We start from the raw sequence: 20,887 nt of genomic DNA, 5'->3' as shown, positions 1-20,887 counted from the left end.
GAGTCTGTCCAATGATGGCGGATAAGCAGTTTTCCTGTAACGGTAAGCTGTTTCTCTGCCATTAGCACATTGAGCAGCGAGTACATTAGGACGATTGACAGCAGCAAGACCCTCCTTCTGGCTACGACTAGTTGTTCTTGGTCGGAGCTGTGCATTTATTCAGATAGCTTTAGTAAATCAGGAGGAGATCAATTTTTTTTCACAGATAATCTGTCACATTTTTCTGTTTCCATCAACCGTTTCTAAAGTGATGCTTCAAAATGCATATAAAAATGTTGATGGAAACACGGCTGCTGAGCAGGATGCTAAGGTAAAAAATGAGATTGAGATTTTCGGCATAATTTGAGCTGGTTTGGGTCTGGACGATGCATAGAGACTGTCCGCAGAGGAAAGGTCAAAGATCAAACTAAATATAATTCAACTTTGGATAACACTGAGATATTTTACAGTAGTGCAAAGTAGAGCACTTCAGCCAGAAGGCTCTACTGTTGGGAAACTACAGGGAAACCAGACTGGACATGTGATTTGTTTCCCCACAGAACAAATGTCCTCAAACTTACATTCAGTCTGAGAATATGCTAATGCAATGTAAGAAAAAAATATATATATATTTCAAAGATGTTTTGCCCATCTTTATGAGGGGTTGCAACAAATTTGCCTGCATCTGTAAAAATCTCCATTTTGTCATGAAAACACTGAGAGAAGAAACTGGAACTCAGAAGACAGTCGGGTAGAGAAGGATCAAAGAACAAAAAAAAAAATCAAAGGATAACTGACAACAACACGGAGCAGCTCCATGAAAGAGCTTTCAGACAATATTAACGCCTGCTCTGTGTTATTCTCCTCCAGGGACGACGGAACAAAGCAGTGCAACTTGCTATTAAAGATGTGTTTAAAAATAAAGGTTGACAAAAAGGCAGCAGCTAATCTTATAAGAAATCGTTTTAAAAGAAGCCTGTTATTCTGAAACACGGTTTTAAAAAAAAAAATCAAAGAGATGGAGGTCTATGTCTTTTTGAGCTTCACAGAGAAATGCCGTTAAACGCAGCTTAAAGCCTTTAGACATGCAAAACAGCAACACGTATCAATAGATCCTTTATGGTAAAGCTTTGGAAACAAGAAGTGTGTGTGTAATTTCTGTCATGTGACAACCACAAACTGCAATATATTTGAATAGATTTTATGTAATGGACCAAAAGAAAGTTTGGGCATAATTGTGAAATGGAAGAATATAGATTTTTAATTCCAAAAAAGAAAAAGAAATAAAATAAAATCTGAAAAGTGTGGCGTGCATTTCTATTTAGGCCCCTTTAATAAAGACTGAGGAATACAGCAGAAAGGTCAAGTTGCAAGAAGAAATCCATTGTTTAAAAAAATCTTCATGAGTACTGCACCTTTCAGAATTTTATGTTTAAAATAAAAAGCTAAATAATTCCCCACTTTATGGTTGTGAGTCACATAAAATCTCCCCAAATTTATCAAAGATTCTAGTTGTACTGGAACAAAAAGTGACAACAAGGCATAAAGAGTTTAAATATTTTTGTAAGGCAGTGTATAAAAAGTTACATAGGCATAAAAACTCAGAGTGTTTTTATGCCTATGGTAATAACTAGCAAATAAATTTATTAAACTTTATATTGGATGTTACTAGTACAACAGCACAGATTTTACATACTGTTAATGATTATCAAATGAATAAAATTACATTAAATGTTCCAATATAAGACCTTTCGGATAACATCAGATGATTTATTAATCTCTTAAAACAACGGCCTGAAGTCGAGGTTTTCAAACATCCTTCATACATCCCTATAAAACACTGAAAGAGCCACAGCTCCCCTGTCATATTTACTATTTCTGACACTTAATATTCAGTCAACGAAGTGAAGCCTCTTGTTTTCCTGAAGAAAGCAACTTACCTTCCTCCATAGGCTGAAGCTGGGTTGTAGGCGGTGCTGGGTCGTCCGTACATGACCGGCTGGCCGTAGCCTTTAGACACGCCGTCCCCGTACGACTGCTGGCCCATGAACTGGGAGCCCATGCTGCCTCCCATCCCTGGGCTGCCAACTGGCATTATGTGACCACCAGAACTCTCGCCGGGGCCCATGGGTGATCCAAACACCTGCAGGTGAAATGGAGGAGGGATGCATTATGGCCCTGGAGATCTGAGGTTGTGGATTTCAAAGAGGTAAAGAAAGTTCAAAAGCAGGTGATTGACAAGATGTTCACAAAGAGAGCGTCCACTCTGAGTTTAGACTTAAACTTTAAAAGTAAACCTGACATAAACTGTAAGTAAAGTTAATTTACTTACAGAGTAAAATTAAGAGTAAAATTCAGGGTTCCTGTATGATTTTAATGTCAGAATTTCCAAACTTATATTTTCAGGTTCTCAGTCAATTTTTCTTCCTTTTAAAATGTAAAATCCTGTCCTCCATACAGGAAGGACAAATACAAGAAAGGAAGAAAAGAAGGAAGTCATCACAGCATGGCTCCTCTACTAACCCTAAAACAAAGTTTTTACCAGCGCTGCATTGAGATGTAGCTCAGCAGATGCACAGTTCCACCAGATGTTTGCTAATTGTTGCTGGCTAGTCTGTAGGAGCTGAGTGGGGGAGTTGCAGAAGCTTATTAGCTTGGAAACTACAGCTCTAAGGAGGAGCTTCGTCCTCAAAGGCAAAGCTAAGTCCAACCAGGAGTTTTGCACAACTGAATGGTTGCCATGGAGATTAATGGATTTCCCAAACATCCATTAAAGAATCTAAGTAACATTCCAGGTATGTTTTTGATGAGGGAATAATATTATAGCATGATGTAAAGCTAAAAAAAAAGTTGATTTCCACATAATACTGCCCCTTTAATAAGAGTAATAGTTTAGTTTCCACATCTTGACTCTCCATGTTTTTTTGCAATCCAGATATTTCCAGTCATAAAAAGCATGGACACTTGACATGTGAAAGCTAAAGTAGTGCCACCTATCTCTTTATAACTGCTGTTGGAAAGTTGTTTTAAATTCAAAGTAACACATACATTATTTTAAGTATTTGTGTCAATATTGTGATATATTTACTCAACGTTATCATACTTCATAAATGTCAAATAAATCTGACATTTATTTGATAGTATGCTAGATTTCTATTGACCTTTAGACTTCCAGTCTAGAAATCCACTAGAAATGTGTCACTGAGGAAATGTTTTAAACCAAAAGAGGTAGACAAAAAAGATCTGTTTGTCAAAGAATCAAATTAGCAAAGAATTCTCCACACAAATTCCTCAAGTATCGTTCTGAGACATACTGGTCACTTTAGGTTTAAATATTAACAAGAAAACCCACTAAATAAAGCGTGTATTAGTCAAGACAAGACGAGAACAATGTCCCCGGGTAGTGAGTCATGTGTTACCTGGCTGTGTGTGGGATTGGTCACGCCCCACACTGTGGTTACTACAGAGAGAGATCTTGCGTGTTGATTGGTGCCTGGTTGCCAGGAGACTGGCTCATTTAGGAAGGGGCCGTCAGTGCTGCAGAGGGATAAGAAGGAATGGTTCAGGGGAGGCAGAAAGAGAGAGAGAGAAAGAGAGCATTCATCCAGATAGCAGTAATCGCAATAAGAGCATCACAGACGGCGTTCCGTGGTTTCCTCCTGAAAACAAGGAGGCTTTAACTCCCTGTAAGAGTTCATCTGCTGTTCTTACTCAGAGAAACTCAGCTGAGTGTAAAGGTCACAAACAAATGTTCGCTTTGGGGAGCTAAAGATTAACCTGAGCACAGTTTATTCATCTGACAGTTGAGGTTAGCCTCAGTTTCCTCCTTCTGAACCATTTCCTCAACAGGAAGCTACCGCAGCAGCATGGCTGTCACACCGCATCTCTCACTGTCTGCAATACCTAATGGTTTTGGCAAGAAACCTGAAAAAGTAGGGCGATGTTGTGTAAATACAAACACATCTGCATTAAAAAAAAAATTTAATCAGCAACTGATTGCATTGCTTTTGTTACTGTTAGCATAGAAGTGCAAACTTTAAAATATATATGTTTTTATTGCTGCAGAATAACACCAGACTGATTTATGAAACATTCAAAAGTTATTTTAATAAAGTTGTTCAGTAGGAAACAAGGAAACTACTGGTGCACCGATTGCAGTTTTCTAAATAATTTCCAGATCAGTTTCCTCCTAGTGGTCTAAGGTGACATGTGAGTTGAATAATTTGTTCAAGTTTGATCCTTGTGCAGATCCATCATCAAGTGGCACTGTTGCTTAAATGAGACAGTCACAGAGATGCACCACATCATCTACATGTACCTGGGCTTAATGTCAGCACAGTGTGTGTGTGTGTGTGTGTGTGGGTACCTTTGTGGAATGGGAGGAAGGGAGGGTTTCATGGAGTTAAGGGGGTTCATCGGATGAATGGTGGGATCATTAGAGAGCCCCCACTGTCCTCAAGCATCAGCCCTGGGAGACGGGAAAGGAAAAAATAAAAAACACGCGCATAAACAGACAAACCCTCACAGCTCATTTGCTGCACGGCAACCATTTATCATCACTATAGCCCACACTGTGTGCACAAAAGACATAGCGACCTCCCACTCTGTGCCACTCACTTTAATCTGTGTGTGTGTGGACTGCGCACTTCAAAAACGTTAGCCTATCACTGTCTGCTGCAGCTCGGATACCTCTGGAAGAGGGAGGGGGGAGGGGGTACGAGCTAAATTTAGCTTGCTGATTTCAAAAGGAATTTAAGAGAACAGAGATGAGACGAGGCGAGCTCTTCTCTCGCCTCACCGACGTACAAGCAGTGACTCAGGAGCGCGCGCCGCTCTCTCTCGCCGCTGACTAGAGTCGTGTTCTGGACCTTTTATACATTAATAAAAGGTCAACGTCTTCCTACGTCATTCCCGGGAACACCCAGGACACACGAAACCACTCTGACTCTGTTCAATACTCTGATCAATAGGTAGCTGATTAGCCACATGTTCAAAGTGTTTTCACTAAATTCACATCATTTCTCTGTTTGAACTTAATGAAATGGATTTTAGTTAAACATCTGGAAGGATGCTTCGGATCCTGAAGTAGATTTAAAGTAGACACAAGAAAAAGAAAGAAAGGAGGCACGCCAGAGGTGCTACACATTTCCTTTCCTGTGTTGTGAACTTTTAAAGATTATGTGAGAAAATCTGCATTTTACTGAGATTGACTTCAGAACTCTTCTGACAAAACTTAACCAATACAAGCTGGTCCAAAGCACTGATAGCCTGGACTTGGACTGTCTTTTTCCTGTAGTATCATTCTCACGCCACTCAAGGTCAGAAATTTTGTTTTGGACCCTGGGTGGACTGATAAGAAGCCCAAGATTTCCTTAATTTTTAAAGATTTGTTGATACAAAAAAAAAGATTTATCCATCGATCTTATCTAAAGTTAATCAGCCACTAGCCGTGTTTCCATCAACGTTTTTTTCTGTGCATTTTGATGTATCGCATTAGAAAAGACTGACGGAAACTGCAAGATTTGAAATGACTTTCTCAATTTTGCTAAAATGTTTTCATGCTCGCTTGAAGTGTTTTTTGCTTTTCTGAAAAAGAGTTAATATGCAAAAAGGGTTTGTCAAATAAGTCCGAACCTCCAGCATGTGAGGGAAGACTGTCAGACTTTAGTGGCCAGCTCCAGCCTGGGTGGGAGTGACTGAATGGTCCCCATCTACTGGTGGGTCTGTGCCCTACCAGAGGCATGAAAAGGCAGAAAATTCAAATTCCAAAGACTCTTTCCATTTTTCTGGGATGTGTGGTCCAGGCTACTTTGCATCCTCTATTTCCTGCTTATAACGGCCAGGTATAGCGTCAGCATCTGACAAAACCAGGATTCACCTAGGTCAGACATGATAAGTTTTGCTGGACAATAAATTGTCTGAGTAATTATTGCGATAAACTATAATATTATGCAAAGAAAACTGCCCTTCAGAAATATTAAAACCCCCCAAAAAACAACATAAAAAAATCAATATCAGCCAAAAAGTAGTAATAATCAGTATCAGCCAAATTTGCCAATATCAGCCTTATCTGAACAGATCAACTTGTTCCATGTGGTTTCTGTTTCCCGTATATGCCTGCCGATCAGCAATGAACAGGATTTTGTGTGAACTTGCTTCAACAATGGATTTTTCTTTTGCCAGAAATGATCTTTGACAGAGGTACTTCTGAATCCACCAAAGAAAGAAGGGATTAAAACAATTTATGCATCCAAACATGTGCCCTTACCCTTGATCTGAACTCAAACACGATGGAGTCACAGAACTCAAAAAAGTGGAAGGATTCAGTTCTGATTAATTTAATACCAAAAAAGGATTGGAATGGCTGCTCATCAATCAGAGCTTATCAAAACAAAAAAAAGAAAATAAAACGGATAGATTATGATTATAGGTCAGATGATTTGTACATCACAAGTTGACCAAATTTTCAGAAGGTCAAGACACACCTGGAAATATATATATAACCATCAAGCAGCAAACATTTGCTCCATCTAGATTTTTGAAGGTAAACTGATCATCTTCAGATTTTCTGACTCAGACAAAACAAGAAGTTTCATGATGTTAGCTTAACAGGCTGTATAGATCTTCACTATCCCAGTGACCTCATCAATGGCTCTGGTTTACATCAGTCAATAAAACAGAAACATGCGAGAACAGATGGCTGGTATTATGGAGGCCATTATTGGTGGAGTCTTTAGAATATGAATGATGTTCCATATGCATTCATTATTTGCAAACTTTATGATGTAGAGCTTATTTGTGCTAGTCTATGATTTCAGCATTTGGTGGCTGTTTATTCTCCTTTATCTAATTAAAAAAGATTCATAAATACAATTTGGGGGGATTTTTGCTTAAATGTGAAGTCATAAATAAGACTTGATGCATTAGATAGAATAGATAATGCATCAGCTTAGTTCTAAGTTCAGCCCAAACAAGATAATAATGTGTTCATTTCTGTTCACTACCCAAACTTTCTGAGCAAGATTTACATACCCAGTTCACACTCAAATATTGTTTTGTTCTAACAGAGTTACATTTATAGAAAAATATTCATCTTATTCCTTGTGTTGCAACTTGCAGCATGGTAACAGTAACTGCAGTAAAGCAGTTTGTTCTTGTGTTGTGATCGACTACATTTCTTCTTTTTGCCTGTTTTAAAAATCACACTCTTATGTGCATGCCTTTTGTCCAAACCAGACTTTAGTCACTGTGATATTGCACACATTGATATTACGATCATGGCTGCAATTCAATATCTTGTGCAAATCTAATTCTTATCTAAATTATTTTTGTACTTGCCTTAAATTTAGTGGAGATTCAGGCATCAGTAACAATTTAGTGTAATTTCCTGACCTCATGGATACCTGCACAGCTGTTTGAATCATGTCTCTGAAATTTAGACAACGATAAATAAAAACTCTTATTATGACAGGTTTTTTACAGTAAGTGGTAAACAACGAATACAGTAAATGCCCACCACTATTTCAGTGCATGCTCTTCTCTAATAACGAGTCCAATCCATGAAACAACCAATACAAGTTCTAGTTCAAAGACAGTTTGTGTTTAAAGAGTCTTCCTTGAGAGATGCTGTTCACATTTTGACACCAAGATGACACCTAGCCATCAATCATCCATACCTGGCCAGTGTTAAGCTTCAAACAGGATTTTCTAGGGAGGGAGTTTCCACAGAGCTTATATGTTAAGTCATCAAACAGTAGCAACAAAGAGACGGTCACATTCTATGCTGATGACAACTTCATTGCAAACAATGTCATGCAGAACTATAGTGAATGCCACTTAACTCCACACACATTTAAGGAACTCAGAAGCAAGTAGATGCAACAGTTTATGGGGAATGTGTAAGATTACTGGCAAAGATAAAATGACTTGGATCAAATCCAAGCCATATGCAGGATGTGTGAAACTGAAAGGAAATCTCTCAAAACAACTGTTTTGATGTTGTTTTGATGATAAAACATCAAAACAAAAGGAACTTTTTACACATTTTGACTAAAAATGTGGTAGTAAAAACAGATCTGTCTTTAAACCCAAAGCACATCAAGCTACCAATGCTAATGATTCCTAGCTCAGAAAATTCAGTCCAAGTACTAACATAAAAGACCTGGGACCATCAAAAGTCGAGTAGAATCAGGACTTTTGTATCATCCATTGATTCATTATCATATCAAAGCCTTGTGAATAGCAATCAAACGCAGCTGCCAAGTGCCTGAGGACTCCTTAGGATCCACCTGTGTGTAATTTAACTTAACCAACATTGTGTAATAAAACATTATGCACTTACAGAGCTTTGTTCAATCTATCACCCTAGAATGGCTATCACCAAGACTTTAATTTGTGATTAAAGTCTGACAATGTGACTGAAGTGGCCTATTCAGGCAATGTGTTTACTGTGCCCACTTCACTTCACAGCTCTTCATTTTTGATAAGATCCTGGTTCTGTTCAGAATTCCTCAGTATCTAAAGTGCTGTACAGCCATAACTAACTCAAAGATGGCCTCAGTTATACCTGCAAGTTCACACATCTAGACCCGATGATGATGCTGATATAATGTACATCCCTATTTATGGTCTTTATTTAGAGCGGAGAAAGATACACATGGAAAAAACGTCTCATCTACAGCTTACAGAAAAAAGTTTCCCATTACTGCCTGTTTTTCAAACAGGTAGTAATTATTTTATAATAAAAAGTTTGAGAGTTACTGCAGCTGTACTGTGTAGTTGGCTTGCCACTGGAGAAAACACAATATGGACATCTAAAGGAATGATTAAGGTCTAAATTAGGTTTTTATAAACCAGCTTATTAAATATTACACCTGCATCTTCAGCTCCATATGTTCCCTCTTTTTCTTCATCCCTGCGCCATGCTGGTCCTCCGCCTTTACCTAACAAATTCCTTCATCTGAGGGTTACCAAGTGGCATGCTAATTCCCCAACATCAGAGCCCCGACATCCTCCAACCTCCTCCCTGTTTTTTTTCACTGCCACTTTCCTTTTTGTACTTCGCAGATTTGGGTCAGACATCATGAATCTTGTGTAAAAAGACAGAGAGGGAGGGGTGCTGCTCCTCAGATCACATGATCGCCACTCGCGAATTCCCTCCTATTGAGTACCTTGGAACTTCCATCACAGCTGAGCGGTGAAACCACACAAAGGGAGGACGAGACGTGTGAGACGTGTGTGGCTGCATCAGATGTTCAAAACCGAGCACATGAGGCGCAGACTGTACCTGTGGAGGACCCATTGCGACACTCAGTTCTTTCTCTCTCTCTTTGCCTCCTTTGACCACGGCATCTTGACATTTTCTTTACCCTCGGCTCTTCCTCTTCACGTCGCTCCTCGCTGTCGGATTCTCTTCTCGTTCTTTCCCTCTCGGCTCTCAGATCTTGCCGTCAGCTGAATCGCTCAATCAAACCCTCAAACTGCTCTGCTGCTGCTGGTTTACAAGGACCACATACAGTCATATGTGCAACAGCCAATGAAGCGGTTACAGTGCCTTTCAAAAAGGCACTCGTACCACTTAAAGGGTTCCGCGTTTCATTTTACGTTGCAACCACAATCATCATCCTATATTTGAAATGAGATTTTATGTCTCAGAGCAACACAAAACGGTGCAAACCCGTGAAGATGGAGGAAAATGGCACATTTAAAAAACACATTCCCAGATAAAATCAAAACCAGTTTACTATCAAGTGTCGCCTAATTAGAACGAAGGATCCACCTGTGTGTAATTTAACTTAACCAAGATTGTGTAATAAAACATTATGCTCTTACAGAGCTTTGTTCAATCTATCACCCTAGAATGGAAAGAGTATGACACAACTGCACATGACTGTCAACTGAAGATTAATAGGCCAGGCGAGGAGAGCATTAATCAGAGGAGCAGGCAAGAGGCCCCACTCAGGTGGGTTAATGTTTCAACAGGATCACTATTAAGTCCTGCACAATGGGGCTGCAACCAACTATTATTTTAGTTATCGATTATTCTCTATCGATTATTCTGACAATCGGTAAATCGGATAAAACAATTGGCACACTGCAGATTTTTTATTTAAATCTTCTTTATGTAACATTGGAAATACATTACAAGATGCAAATAAACAAATATTTCATATCCTTTTTTTAAAATAAGAAAATAAACATTCCATTGACTAAAATGTAATAACAGTACAGGTGTGCGATACTGGATATTTTGATATCAATCCGATACCAAGTAAGTACAGCACCAGTATTGCCAATACCGATATTGATACGTTTCATTCAGGTTTGAAATATCATCAAACTTCTGACCTCTAGGTTTTTGTGTTTCTTTCATTAGAATTGTTTTTTAAACCTAGAACAGAAGTTGGACAAAGTTTATAGGTGTCAGAACAACAAAATCTTTTTGAGGTAGGGCCGAAAAACTACAATTCCAAAGATAAAATAAAAATTCAAGAGAGAATCTGATCTTACCATGCTAGTAACGATCTAATACTGATGCCAACTTGTTAGCAATATTATTGGCATGCTGGAGTGATCTGCCCACCTCTAAATAAAAACGTTCTTTTTGGGAACGCTTTATCATTTCTCTCAAAGGATGCATCTGCAGGTAAAAAAAGCTTCAAACATCAAAATGTGAAAAGCTCAGATAGTTCTGCTAGACTTAACATCAAAACAGTGTAGGACTGATTACTTTTTCAATTAACCAATTAATAATTGAATAGCAAAAGGTCCTTGATAGGAGATTTATTTATCTACAGAATTTAAACCAGGTGAAGCTGATAATCCTCTTAATGCAACATTGGAAATGCATTACAAAATGCAAATAAAAACTTGATGAATTTTGGGTAAAACATATACAAACCGTTTTGTTTTGGGAGTTTTATATGAAAAGTTTACACATTTCTGGTACAATTTCTGGTTTAATTACTGCTCTGATCATGTTGTTCTGTCAGCAAATGTAATTGTTTTGAGCCTGTGTACTCCAGTTAGCAATAAATTGATTTCTAAATGAATTAATGATCATTTCAATAAGTAATCATAATGATTAATCTGATTAATCAGATTTTTTTTTTTTTAAAGCTGTATGTGTCTTTTTGTGCGCTGCATTTAAACTTCTGAATTGAACTGAAATCAAGTGTTCAAGTTCAAGTAAAGACACGAGTCATTGGTGTGAAAGTCCAAGTCAAGTCCAAAGTCTTTTATGATATTCTTAAGTTGAGTAAGGTCTTTATATTTGTGACTAAAATCTGGCTTGTTTCTCAACCACATGATTCAAGTCTACACCTCTGGTATACATACATTAATAATACAATTTTATTTACAGCATAAAGTATAGAAAATATAAAATAGCAGAAGTGTGACCAATTAAAGTCTACCTCAGGCTTTGGTTTCTTAGTGCCATCATCTCACGATCAGTTTAGAAATTTTTTTTTTGAAAAATACACAATGTCAGACTCTGTATCTAACAGAGCCCTCCACTGGGTAAGGACTAGTGGACAAAACATCAAGATAAACATCCTAAAATCTAAACATGGATTGCATCCTATCATACCACTAATAAGCCAGTGGAAATACTAGTGGTATTTCCTTCTTCACAGAAACAGCTAAACTGTTATCAGAGGTGCAGAAACCTCCAATGGAAATAGGAAATGTCATCCATTCAAGTAATCTTGTGTTGCAGTCTTAAACTTGCAAAACTAAGCTTAAATAAAAAAAAACCTCACCTACTGCATTACTGTGACAGATCCACCTAACAGTTATTTTTACTTTGCTATTTATACTTTGACAGATTTCCCAATTCTAGGAAAGGTGAACAAAAATGCCTACGTTTCCACACCAGAAATGGACGCCACCCAATGTTTTCTTTGGCTTCACCAATAGCCACAGGTAAAGAGTCAACACTAGAACAACTTGCAGAACATAAATGTTTTTAAAAAGCAGCCAAGTTACTTCCCTTACTAACTTTCTCAAAACTGAGTTAGTACAACTCTTTACAATATCACTAATCAGGAAGAGTATCAGTTGCATTTCTACTGAATATTACAAAGCTTGACTTGCATAGTTTGTGCTAGAAGAAAAGTTGGGAAAATAAAGGTTAGCCATTTCTAAACTGCAGGTTTGAAAAAAAAAAAATCATTCAACACAAAGGACAGCCTTCCCTAGCTGACCTGCTCTGCTCTCGTCTTTTAAAAGCATTAATGAAGAGCCTCTAGTGATTTGAATAGCTAATCTTTTAACGTCAACTGTCCAAATCCCCCCAGTCCTTCCCAAACAAAAAACAAAACAAAAACAACAACAAAAATTAATAAGTAGTAATTTAACCGTATTTATGTGAATTACTTATAGATTTTGGATAAAAACTCTTGCCCTTGAAATATCATAAATACCACCTTAATGCATCTGCGAATAAAATGAATTAGCACTGCAAATAATAATTATTTTAGTAATCGATTATTCTAGAAATTATTTTGATGATTAATCGATTATTCATATAAAAATATAAGCACATTTTGCAGATTTTTTGATTAACCACTTAAGCGTTTAGTAATTAATTATTCTGTCAATTATTCTGACGATTAATGGATAAAAAATTGCCATCTTCTGCAGACTTTTCACTTAAACGCTTAAGTTTATTTTATACAATGCTAGAAATACATAAAAAATGCAAATAAACAACCCATTCAGTTTCTGTTTCAAATAAAAAAAATTATATTTTGTTGCGTAAAATACAGTAGCATAGCATTCCTTTATGTGTGCTCTTTTTTCTAGCAAAAAGAATGCATCTGCAGCTAAAACAATGCTTCGAACATCGAAGCTCAGCCCTTTCTGCTCGACTCAACATCAATTCAGCGTAGGGCGAACGATCTATTTATTAATGTTTTTCTCAATTAGTAGATGAACAGCAACAGGAGCTTAATAGGAGATTTTTTTTTTCTGAATTTGAACCTGGTGAAGCTAAAACTTTGTCACTTGAGGAATTCTGGGTAGAACACATTTACAGACAAGGAAGAGTTTGTTATTTTATCATAAGCGGGAAATGTACAAATGTTTGTACAGTTTTGGCTTAATTACTGCTCTGAGTGTGTTGTTCTTTCAGAAAATTGCAAGTTTTTGAGCTTGCATACTCCAGTTAACAACTAAATTAGTTAATTATTTCAATCGTCGATTCATCACAATTAATACGATTAATCATTTAACGATTTCATTAATCGTTTAATGAAATAATCGTTCATTATTTCCCATGAATAATGGAAAAATATCCCATTATTCATGGGATATTTAAGAAATTCTCCTGCCCAGAGGTTAATACATGGATTTGGTGAATAATACAAACACAGAACCTTTACTGTACAACTGTCTTTCTTTTGAAATGTTACTTGAACTAGACCTTTTCTTCTGTCACTCTGTATTAGAGCTGCACAGTACATTAAAATACTCCCGCCAACAATTTGAGAGTTAGCATATCATCACTTTCCTTTCCAGATCTAGATTCCTGTTTTCCACATTTCTGAGGGGAGTATGATTTTTTGTCAAAACTGACCTAAAGTAACAGAGCCTGGCCTCGTGCCAAGTCAACATGTTTTTGTGCCCATGATACGTCCAGGAAGCCACGGCCAGAGAGGAAAAACAGGCAGTGGCTCCCTCACCTCAGAGACACACTCCGACTCAAAAACAACAACAAGTCATGCTTGTTCAAATAACAGCTTTGAACCATCTTGTGTCCCATATAAGTCATTTCTGTGTCCTATTGGCTGGAGGATAAAATTCAGACCGCAACCTGATACCTTACGTTAAAAAAAAAAAACAACAAAAAAACAAAAAACAGCATGTTACTTCAGTAACATCCAATTCAGATCAGATCCAAAATCTCTACACGTTATTGGCTTATTAGCTTAGATAATATGTCAAAAGTTTACCTTTTACCAGTTGAAATCTTGGTATAAGCAGTGATTCATGTGAATCCATGATTTTAAAAAGAACATCAAACTATACATTATGTAATAGCACTTTTTTGTATCTTTTATACTGTTTTGTAAAAGTGAAAACATTTTAACTGTTTCTATACAATAGATCTGTGACATCCCAGTCGAACATTTCCCTTGGCAACCAAGGAGTGCCTCAGAGCTCTAGTCTTGGGCCACTACTCTTTATCATTGCCATGATCCCACTTTGTCAAATCCCAACATGTCATTCATATGCTGAGAGCATACAAACTTACATCTGCACCTGATCACACTTACTGATCAACTCTTCACATGGTATAAGAGTCTAACTGCTTGTAAGTCTCCCTAACCTTAAAAACAGTAAAACACACACTAGACGGCAAGGTTGAAGATTTCCTCTTGGAAATAGATTGCTACTAGATTTGTCCATCTTCCATCTTCTGCTTTGAGTCACATTTTAAACCCTTCACAGAATCTGCTCTCTCTCACCTTAAATATGTCTCAAGAATATTGTCATGTCTCACTGATCCTGGGTCACTGCAAAATGGTCTTGTTTTGGTCTTAGGATATCCAGAAAAGCACTAGAAAGGTCCCATATGTACAATGCCTATAAAACGTATTCACTCCGTTGGATGTTTTGCACTATTTGTTGCTTTTATAAATCAGTCATGATCAGCAAAATATGGCTTCAGCGACAATAAGATTCACAAAGAACTCTTTCATATCAAATTGAAATCTGATTTCTCCTAAATGGCAATGAAGCAAAAGTATTTAACATAAAATATGCTGCCACCACCGTGCCTCACAGTGGGGATGGTGTGTTTGTGGTGATGTGCAGCGTTTGTTATCCCCCAAACATAGCATCTTATCTGATGGTCGAAAAGCTCCATTTTGGTCTCATCAGACCAAAGAACTTTCTTCCACTTGACCGTGGAGGCATGTTGTCTTCGTGCCGTCATGGTAACCAGGATCAATGGATTTTTCAGATGCAGGCTTTTTTATATTAAGATTACTTGAGACACACTCGCTGTACTCAGGTGAGCTCCATTCCATTCATTGTGAGATGACTATCACCAATTGGCTGGACTTCTGTCGAATTAGGTCAGTCACTTCAAAGGGGGGTGGATATTATGTTACATATTTTTACTTGATTGTCATAATTTTGTAGAAATCAATTTTCACTTTGACATTAAAGAGGCTTTTTGTCATTTTTTGGTCACATAATAAAGAAAAATTTTGTTGATGGTTGATTTGTAAAAACAATAAAAGGGCAAAACATCCAAGGGGTGAATACTTTTATAGTATAAATACTATGAATATAGACACTTGTTTTCCCGTGTTGCTCTGCATTAAATCATGGGAAACACATTACAACTTGATGAAGTTCTCCTTGAATGCGTTATTTTTGACAATGACTGTACCCATGCACATGAATGAAAATATTATTTAATTCGGTTCAAGTATCCAGTTCCAATAAAATTCATATCTGGTTTATATGTAAAGAATAAATTACTTAAATTCAGTAGTATGCCACTAAGGGTATTAATTATGCAGTCACAACCAGAAATGACCTCTGCAACCAAATCAGTACAATGAACACAAGGCTTCATCTGTGGACTGAAAGAGTTAGCTAGCTTTGTGTCTGTTGTCGGCATTGAAATGACTCAAGCTAACTATGTGGAAAATGATGCCGCCACCACCAGATTAGTAGCAGCATCATGCTGTGGGGATGCTTCTCTCCAGCTGGGACAATTAAGTTGAAAAAGTATAGAGTCATTCTGGAAGAAAATATGTCAATAGCTGAAGAAGACTTGAGATTGGGCGAAATCGATGTACGCGTGCACCAGCTGTCAAATCTGACTAAGCTTGAGTTAATTTGCAGAAGAATAGTTCAAGTAAAAATTTAATTCTTTAAATGCGAAAACAAGTAGAGACACCCCCTCCCCAAAGATTTGTCACTGTCATTGCAGCAAAAAGTGTTTTTTTTGTTTTTTTTTTGCTTGTTTGTTTGTTGCTTTATATACGATTGAATCAGGAGGATGAATACATGTCCACTCCACAATTTTCAGATATTTATTTGTATTCAGAATAATACCCTGGCTTATGGAAAATCTATCCAAACAAAGCGTGAGATTGTAATGTGGCAAAATGTGAAAAAGTTCAAAAGGCGCAAATACTTTTGCAAGGAAGATTGTTATATAAATGCATCACAGTAAAGGTCAGCCAACAAATGTAACACGGCACTGAATTTTTTCCCTCCAAATATCTCTTCAGAGAAAGACCTCTCTACTGTGCTATGTACATATACACTATATATATATATATATATATATATATATATATATATATATATATATATATATATATATATATATATATATATATGTACATCCATTTTCTTACACCCTTGTCCCTAGTGGGGTCGGGTCGGGAGGTGCTGGTGCCCATCTCCAGCTAACGTTTATATATATATATATATATATATATATATATATATATATATATATATATCCCGTTTACAGCATGTTTTGTTTTCTCTGCAGCTGCCTTCTCCCAAAATAACCCAATCATTCCACAGCAGGTAATTCTTCCCAAACAGGTTTAATGATCTAATATGACAGCAATATTAATGTGACACATATTACTGCTCATTATCTCAGCGCCAGACGTTTTCAGTAAGCTGCAGCCCTTTCTGCAAACATGAACACCCTGATTTGTAAACGCATCTTGAAGAGTGTCACAGGAAAAACATGCAGCAGAGCAGAACAAAGCATTTCAGCAGTGTGCAGCACAGAGTGGATGAGACCAGCCTCTCTCTGTCTGTGTCCGCGTGTGTTCTGTGCGCGCGTGTTCCCCTCCGTCACTAAAACAGAGAATAGCAGCTGTTTTGCTTCAACCTTACCTTATCGGGCTGCTCGGGGGATAAAGCGCAGACGCTCCGGGTGATGGAGCTCCGCCGTTTAAAAAAATAAAATAAAAAAAAATACCCAAGCACAAACGTGAAGAAATAGGCGCAGGTAGTCCCGTTTTGAAGGAAATGGAAGAAGGCGCTGCGCTGGCAGCCTCTCGTCGCTTTAAGTTTGGGTTATGTGTCGCTGTGTTAAGTGCCAGCAGAGGACTGGAGTAGGAGAGCTGTCTGTGGAGGGGCTTTAACACGCTGCTGGCTGAGCCGCTGGCTGCCACCCTGAGCTAACTGAGAGCAGCTACTGAACTCACACCGTTAACTTTGTGTAACACCGTGGAACGTCCTTTGTGCGGCGTCACTAAAGCGCGAGCGACATGGTAACGAACGCTAGCTAACGGTTAACACGCTGCCTGTTCGCCGCCCGGAGCTTACCGTGGCTATGCTTCAGCTGGCAGACAATGAAGCTGCTTTATACTATACAGTTATGTTAGCTTAGCTAAACGGAGATAAAGCTAGCGGTGCGTTCAGTGACCTTTTAGAACTCGTATTTTTGTCAACTGACACTAAAATGTAAATATTAAAACAAGGATACAGTTGCGTCTGTGTTAATGTATTTAAGCAATCGAAAAAAATAAGTGAAATATGTAGGTATGTGTATATTGCGGTGATTGTGGAGATAATGAAACGTGAAAATTATTTATCACAAATTAAAATATTGCATTAGATTTTTTTTTTTAAAAGAGATTGGGGGGCTTCTTAAAAGTTTGTTTATGTACTGTACACATTTCATTCAATGTTACTTGGCCCGGGCTCCTTTTGCATTAATTAACTCCACCAGACAATATTAACAATAATAATAATATCGCATTTATTTGCATGGCGCTTTTCTTTTCATAGACACTTTACAAGAATCGAGTAAAATTGCAAACAGAACACTAGATCATCAAACAAAATCATAAAAGGAGAACACTTAAATACACACCTCGTTAATAAACAGTCATACATTAAAAACTCTTCTGCTAAGGGTTTTTTTTTAGATGTGATGAATAATCAGTCCGTGTCTGCTGAGGTATCATGGAAACCCAGGTTACTTTCAGCTCAGCAGTATTGTTGACTCATATCTTCCTCTGGAAGCTCTGGTAATAATTCTTCCTCCTTCAACTGCTTGTTTGAAAGGGGGGGGGGAATAGCTGATGCATCTGTGTATTACTTTATTTCTGTAGGGTAGGGTGTAATATTTCTTCACGAACTGCTTGTATAATGTCAACTTTTCCTTTTTCTTTTTTTTTTTTCTCCGAACCATACTTTCAGGCGTGGGAGGGGACGGGAAAAGGAGATGTCCGACGGTCATTAAACGCAGCATTATCTCTTCGTGTCGCAGTCAGGTTACAGAGAGAAGGACCGATGTGACCACTATAGCTCAGCGGTACAAAATGCTTCTGGTCTCTTTAAACTGCACTCTTTACGTTTACAAATGTGCAACTACCATCGCGATATTTTTGTGGCACTTATTTTTTGCCCCAATAAAAACAAACAAACCAAAAACAAATTAAATATGCATTACATATTTATATACAAAAAAGCAAGAATAATCCAGAGCTTTAATCCTAATTTTCCCACACAGGCTGTTGCAGTTAGTGCTTGCTTTCGCAGGTCATAACCTGGCAGCTCAGTGAGCCTTTCCTCATTGCTCAATAGCCCTCTATAATATATTCATGAGCTCACAGGGCTAATGTCTCCCACAGAGAAAAGGATGTTTCCCCTCCCTCCTCCTGAAGCCTACTGAGCGAATGACTGCAGATTAGAGCAGATCATTTTCGAGAAAAAGCAAAAGAAAAAAAAAGCTGGAGGAGCATGACGTCACCTGCAGCTGATCACCATGTATGGAGGTTGGGGAGGGGGAGGGGGAGAGGGAGGGGATGGCATGGATCATGCAGCATGGCCCTGTGATTTCCCTTTACCTGCGACACTCATGTGACAGAAGTACACACTCTCTGACAGGAGGCAGCATCCCTTAAAGCCAGCGTGGGCCCAATGGGAGATGAAGCCGGAGCCGGGGCCAGAGACGGAGCCCGGGCTGGGGCCGGGGCCGGGGCCAGGGCCCAGACCAGAGCCAGGTCCAGAGTTATTAGATTCGTCTGCAGTATCTTGCCACAGGGCAGTGCAGCGTGGCGAATAAACAGTCCAACCTGCCTGTGTTTTTCAGACCTCTGTTGCCCTGGAAACAGGTTCCCGAGATTTCCCATTTCTTCATTTTTTTTCTTCTTCTCTATCCATCTCTCCTCCTCCTCCTCCTCCCCAGCATCACCACCACCACCACCTCTACACTCCACGCGCTGCGGCTGCCTCGCTGCTTCCTCCCCCAGCGACCTGCCGCATCACGTACAATTCCAATCTGCTGCAGTGTTTTCACAATGTCACAGGACCAGAGGCGACATGGCCACGCAGGAGCAGCGGCCGAGGAGCGCCGACCCCTCCGCTCACTCCGATCAGAGTCTGAGCGGCCATCACTGCTGCAGCAGCCTGACTTCCACAGGCAGAGAAAGGAGAAGGGAGGAAGGGAGGGCTGGAGAGACAAAGACAGAAAACAAAGCAGGTTCAGATTGGTTTCTGGTTTTTATGGCGGCGCAGATGCAGAATGCTCCTCTGAAATGAATCATGCAGATGGGTGTAAACGGTGAGGTGAAAAGGATTCCCCCACCTTGACTCTCCTTTTGGAGATGTCACCTCAATCAAATGTTCAGAACATAAAACGATAAACCTGAGTAAAATCCAAATAGCAGTTCTCAAATGATCATTTCGGTTTTCAGTGAAAAGACCACAACTTTCCAAACCAACCTGGTTGTATGTGGAAAAGTAATTGACAAACTTAACCTAGAAACGGGCGACAATGCTCCAATCAAGATAACAGACATCGAGTTTATTATTGTTTCAGTTCTCCCACTTAGACTTTTTTTTTTTTTTTTGAACATGTTTAAGGTCACGCCACAATGTCTCAGTAGGGTTTAAATCTGGACTCGGACTAGGCCACTTCAGAAGTTTCATTTAGTTTTCTTGACATTAACACAAAAGTCAAGCTTATCTGCGTTGGCATATTTCAGCAACAGACAGTTCAAAATGCTTTACGCCATAAAAACATAAAAACCTATTAGGAGACAAGCAAAAAACATTACATTTTGTCAAATACCATCATCAAAATCATCAAGCAAACCCCCCCTAATCTTGGAAAAGTCTAGAATTGTCCCCCCCAAAAAAATCATTGAAGAAACATTTGCATTTAAATAATATAAATATAAAAAAGCAAAAGAAACAAAGAATGAACTATATCTGCCATTTATCTCAGAAATAAAATAAGAATAAATCTTTAGGCCCCCCTACCATTATTAGAACAATGGTTCAGTCCAACTTGTAGGAGGAGCAACAGCAGCGCTGAACGATACAGGAGTTAGCTGTTAGCTGTTAGCTGTGGCTCTGCAGCACAAACATAAAACCCTCCAGTAAGTCAATACTTAAAACAAAAGACATGTAAACCTTTTATTTAGTTTCACTGCTCAATAAGAAGAAACACATTAACAATAAAGACCAGACTGCAGTTTGTTGTTTCATTACTTTGGCTGAATCATAATAAACTGCCTCATTAGCAAAACTGCTACACTGCTTTCATAGACTTTAGCTTTTTTGTCAAAGGTAGCAAACATCTCATTCACATTTAGGTCTTTTAACTTTTATATAATTAGAAGAGTTTGAAACGGGAGGAAGAGGCTGAGCAAGTGGACCCAGCTTAGATCCTGGGAGCCGAGAGCAGAAGAGAGAATAGATAGAAGAAACAGAAACTTATGCCTTTATTTCTCACTGTCTTCAATGTAGAGCCTTTAAAAGCACAAAATAAAATCTGAATATTTTTCTATATAAACCCTTGTGCTTTAAGTGTTATGTTTAAGTTATACTACCCCCAGATATTCATTTCTATCTTCTTGTTGGTTCTCAGTCATCCAGGACATGGCAAAACTAAAAAAAAAGG

General features: G+C 38.4%; 1 protein-coding gene across 3 annotated transcripts in view; it reads right to left on the bottom strand.

The window, feature by feature from the left end:
* The window catches only part of zmiz2 (zinc finger MIZ-type containing 2), a 41,465-nt gene extending 22,295 nt beyond the window's left edge, over window positions 1-19,170 (bottom strand). Inside the window, exons 1-4 of one of the 3 annotated variants that reach the window (XM_023338761.1) lie at window positions 18,828-19,170; window positions 4,346-4,447; window positions 3,399-3,516; window positions 1,920-2,122 (exon numbers count right to left, since the gene is read on the bottom strand). In XM_023338761.1, the coding sequence (XP_023194529.1) occupies window positions 1,920-2,122; window positions 3,399-3,516; window positions 4,346-4,395 (371 nt within the window). In that variant the 5' untranslated portion in view covers window positions 4,396-4,447; window positions 18,828-19,170. Of the gene's footprint in view, window positions 1-1,919; window positions 2,123-3,398; window positions 3,517-4,345; window positions 4,448-16,863; window positions 17,363-18,827 lie in introns of those variants that run through there. The other 2 variants (XM_023338759.1, XM_023338760.1) reach the window with 2 other exon arrangements.
* Between the last annotated feature and the right edge of the window lie 1,717 nt (window positions 19,171-20,887).

Source organism: Xiphophorus maculatus, chromosome 8 (assembly GCF_002775205.1).
Source record: "Xiphophorus maculatus strain JP 163 A chromosome 8, X_maculatus-5.0-male, whole genome shotgun sequence".
In the NCBI taxonomy this organism is placed as follows: domain Eukaryota; kingdom Metazoa; phylum Chordata; class Actinopteri; order Cyprinodontiformes; family Poeciliidae; genus Xiphophorus; species Xiphophorus maculatus.
The sequence above is the reverse complement of the archived record's forward strand: the minus strand, read 5'-3'. Positions and strand labels throughout refer to the sequence as shown.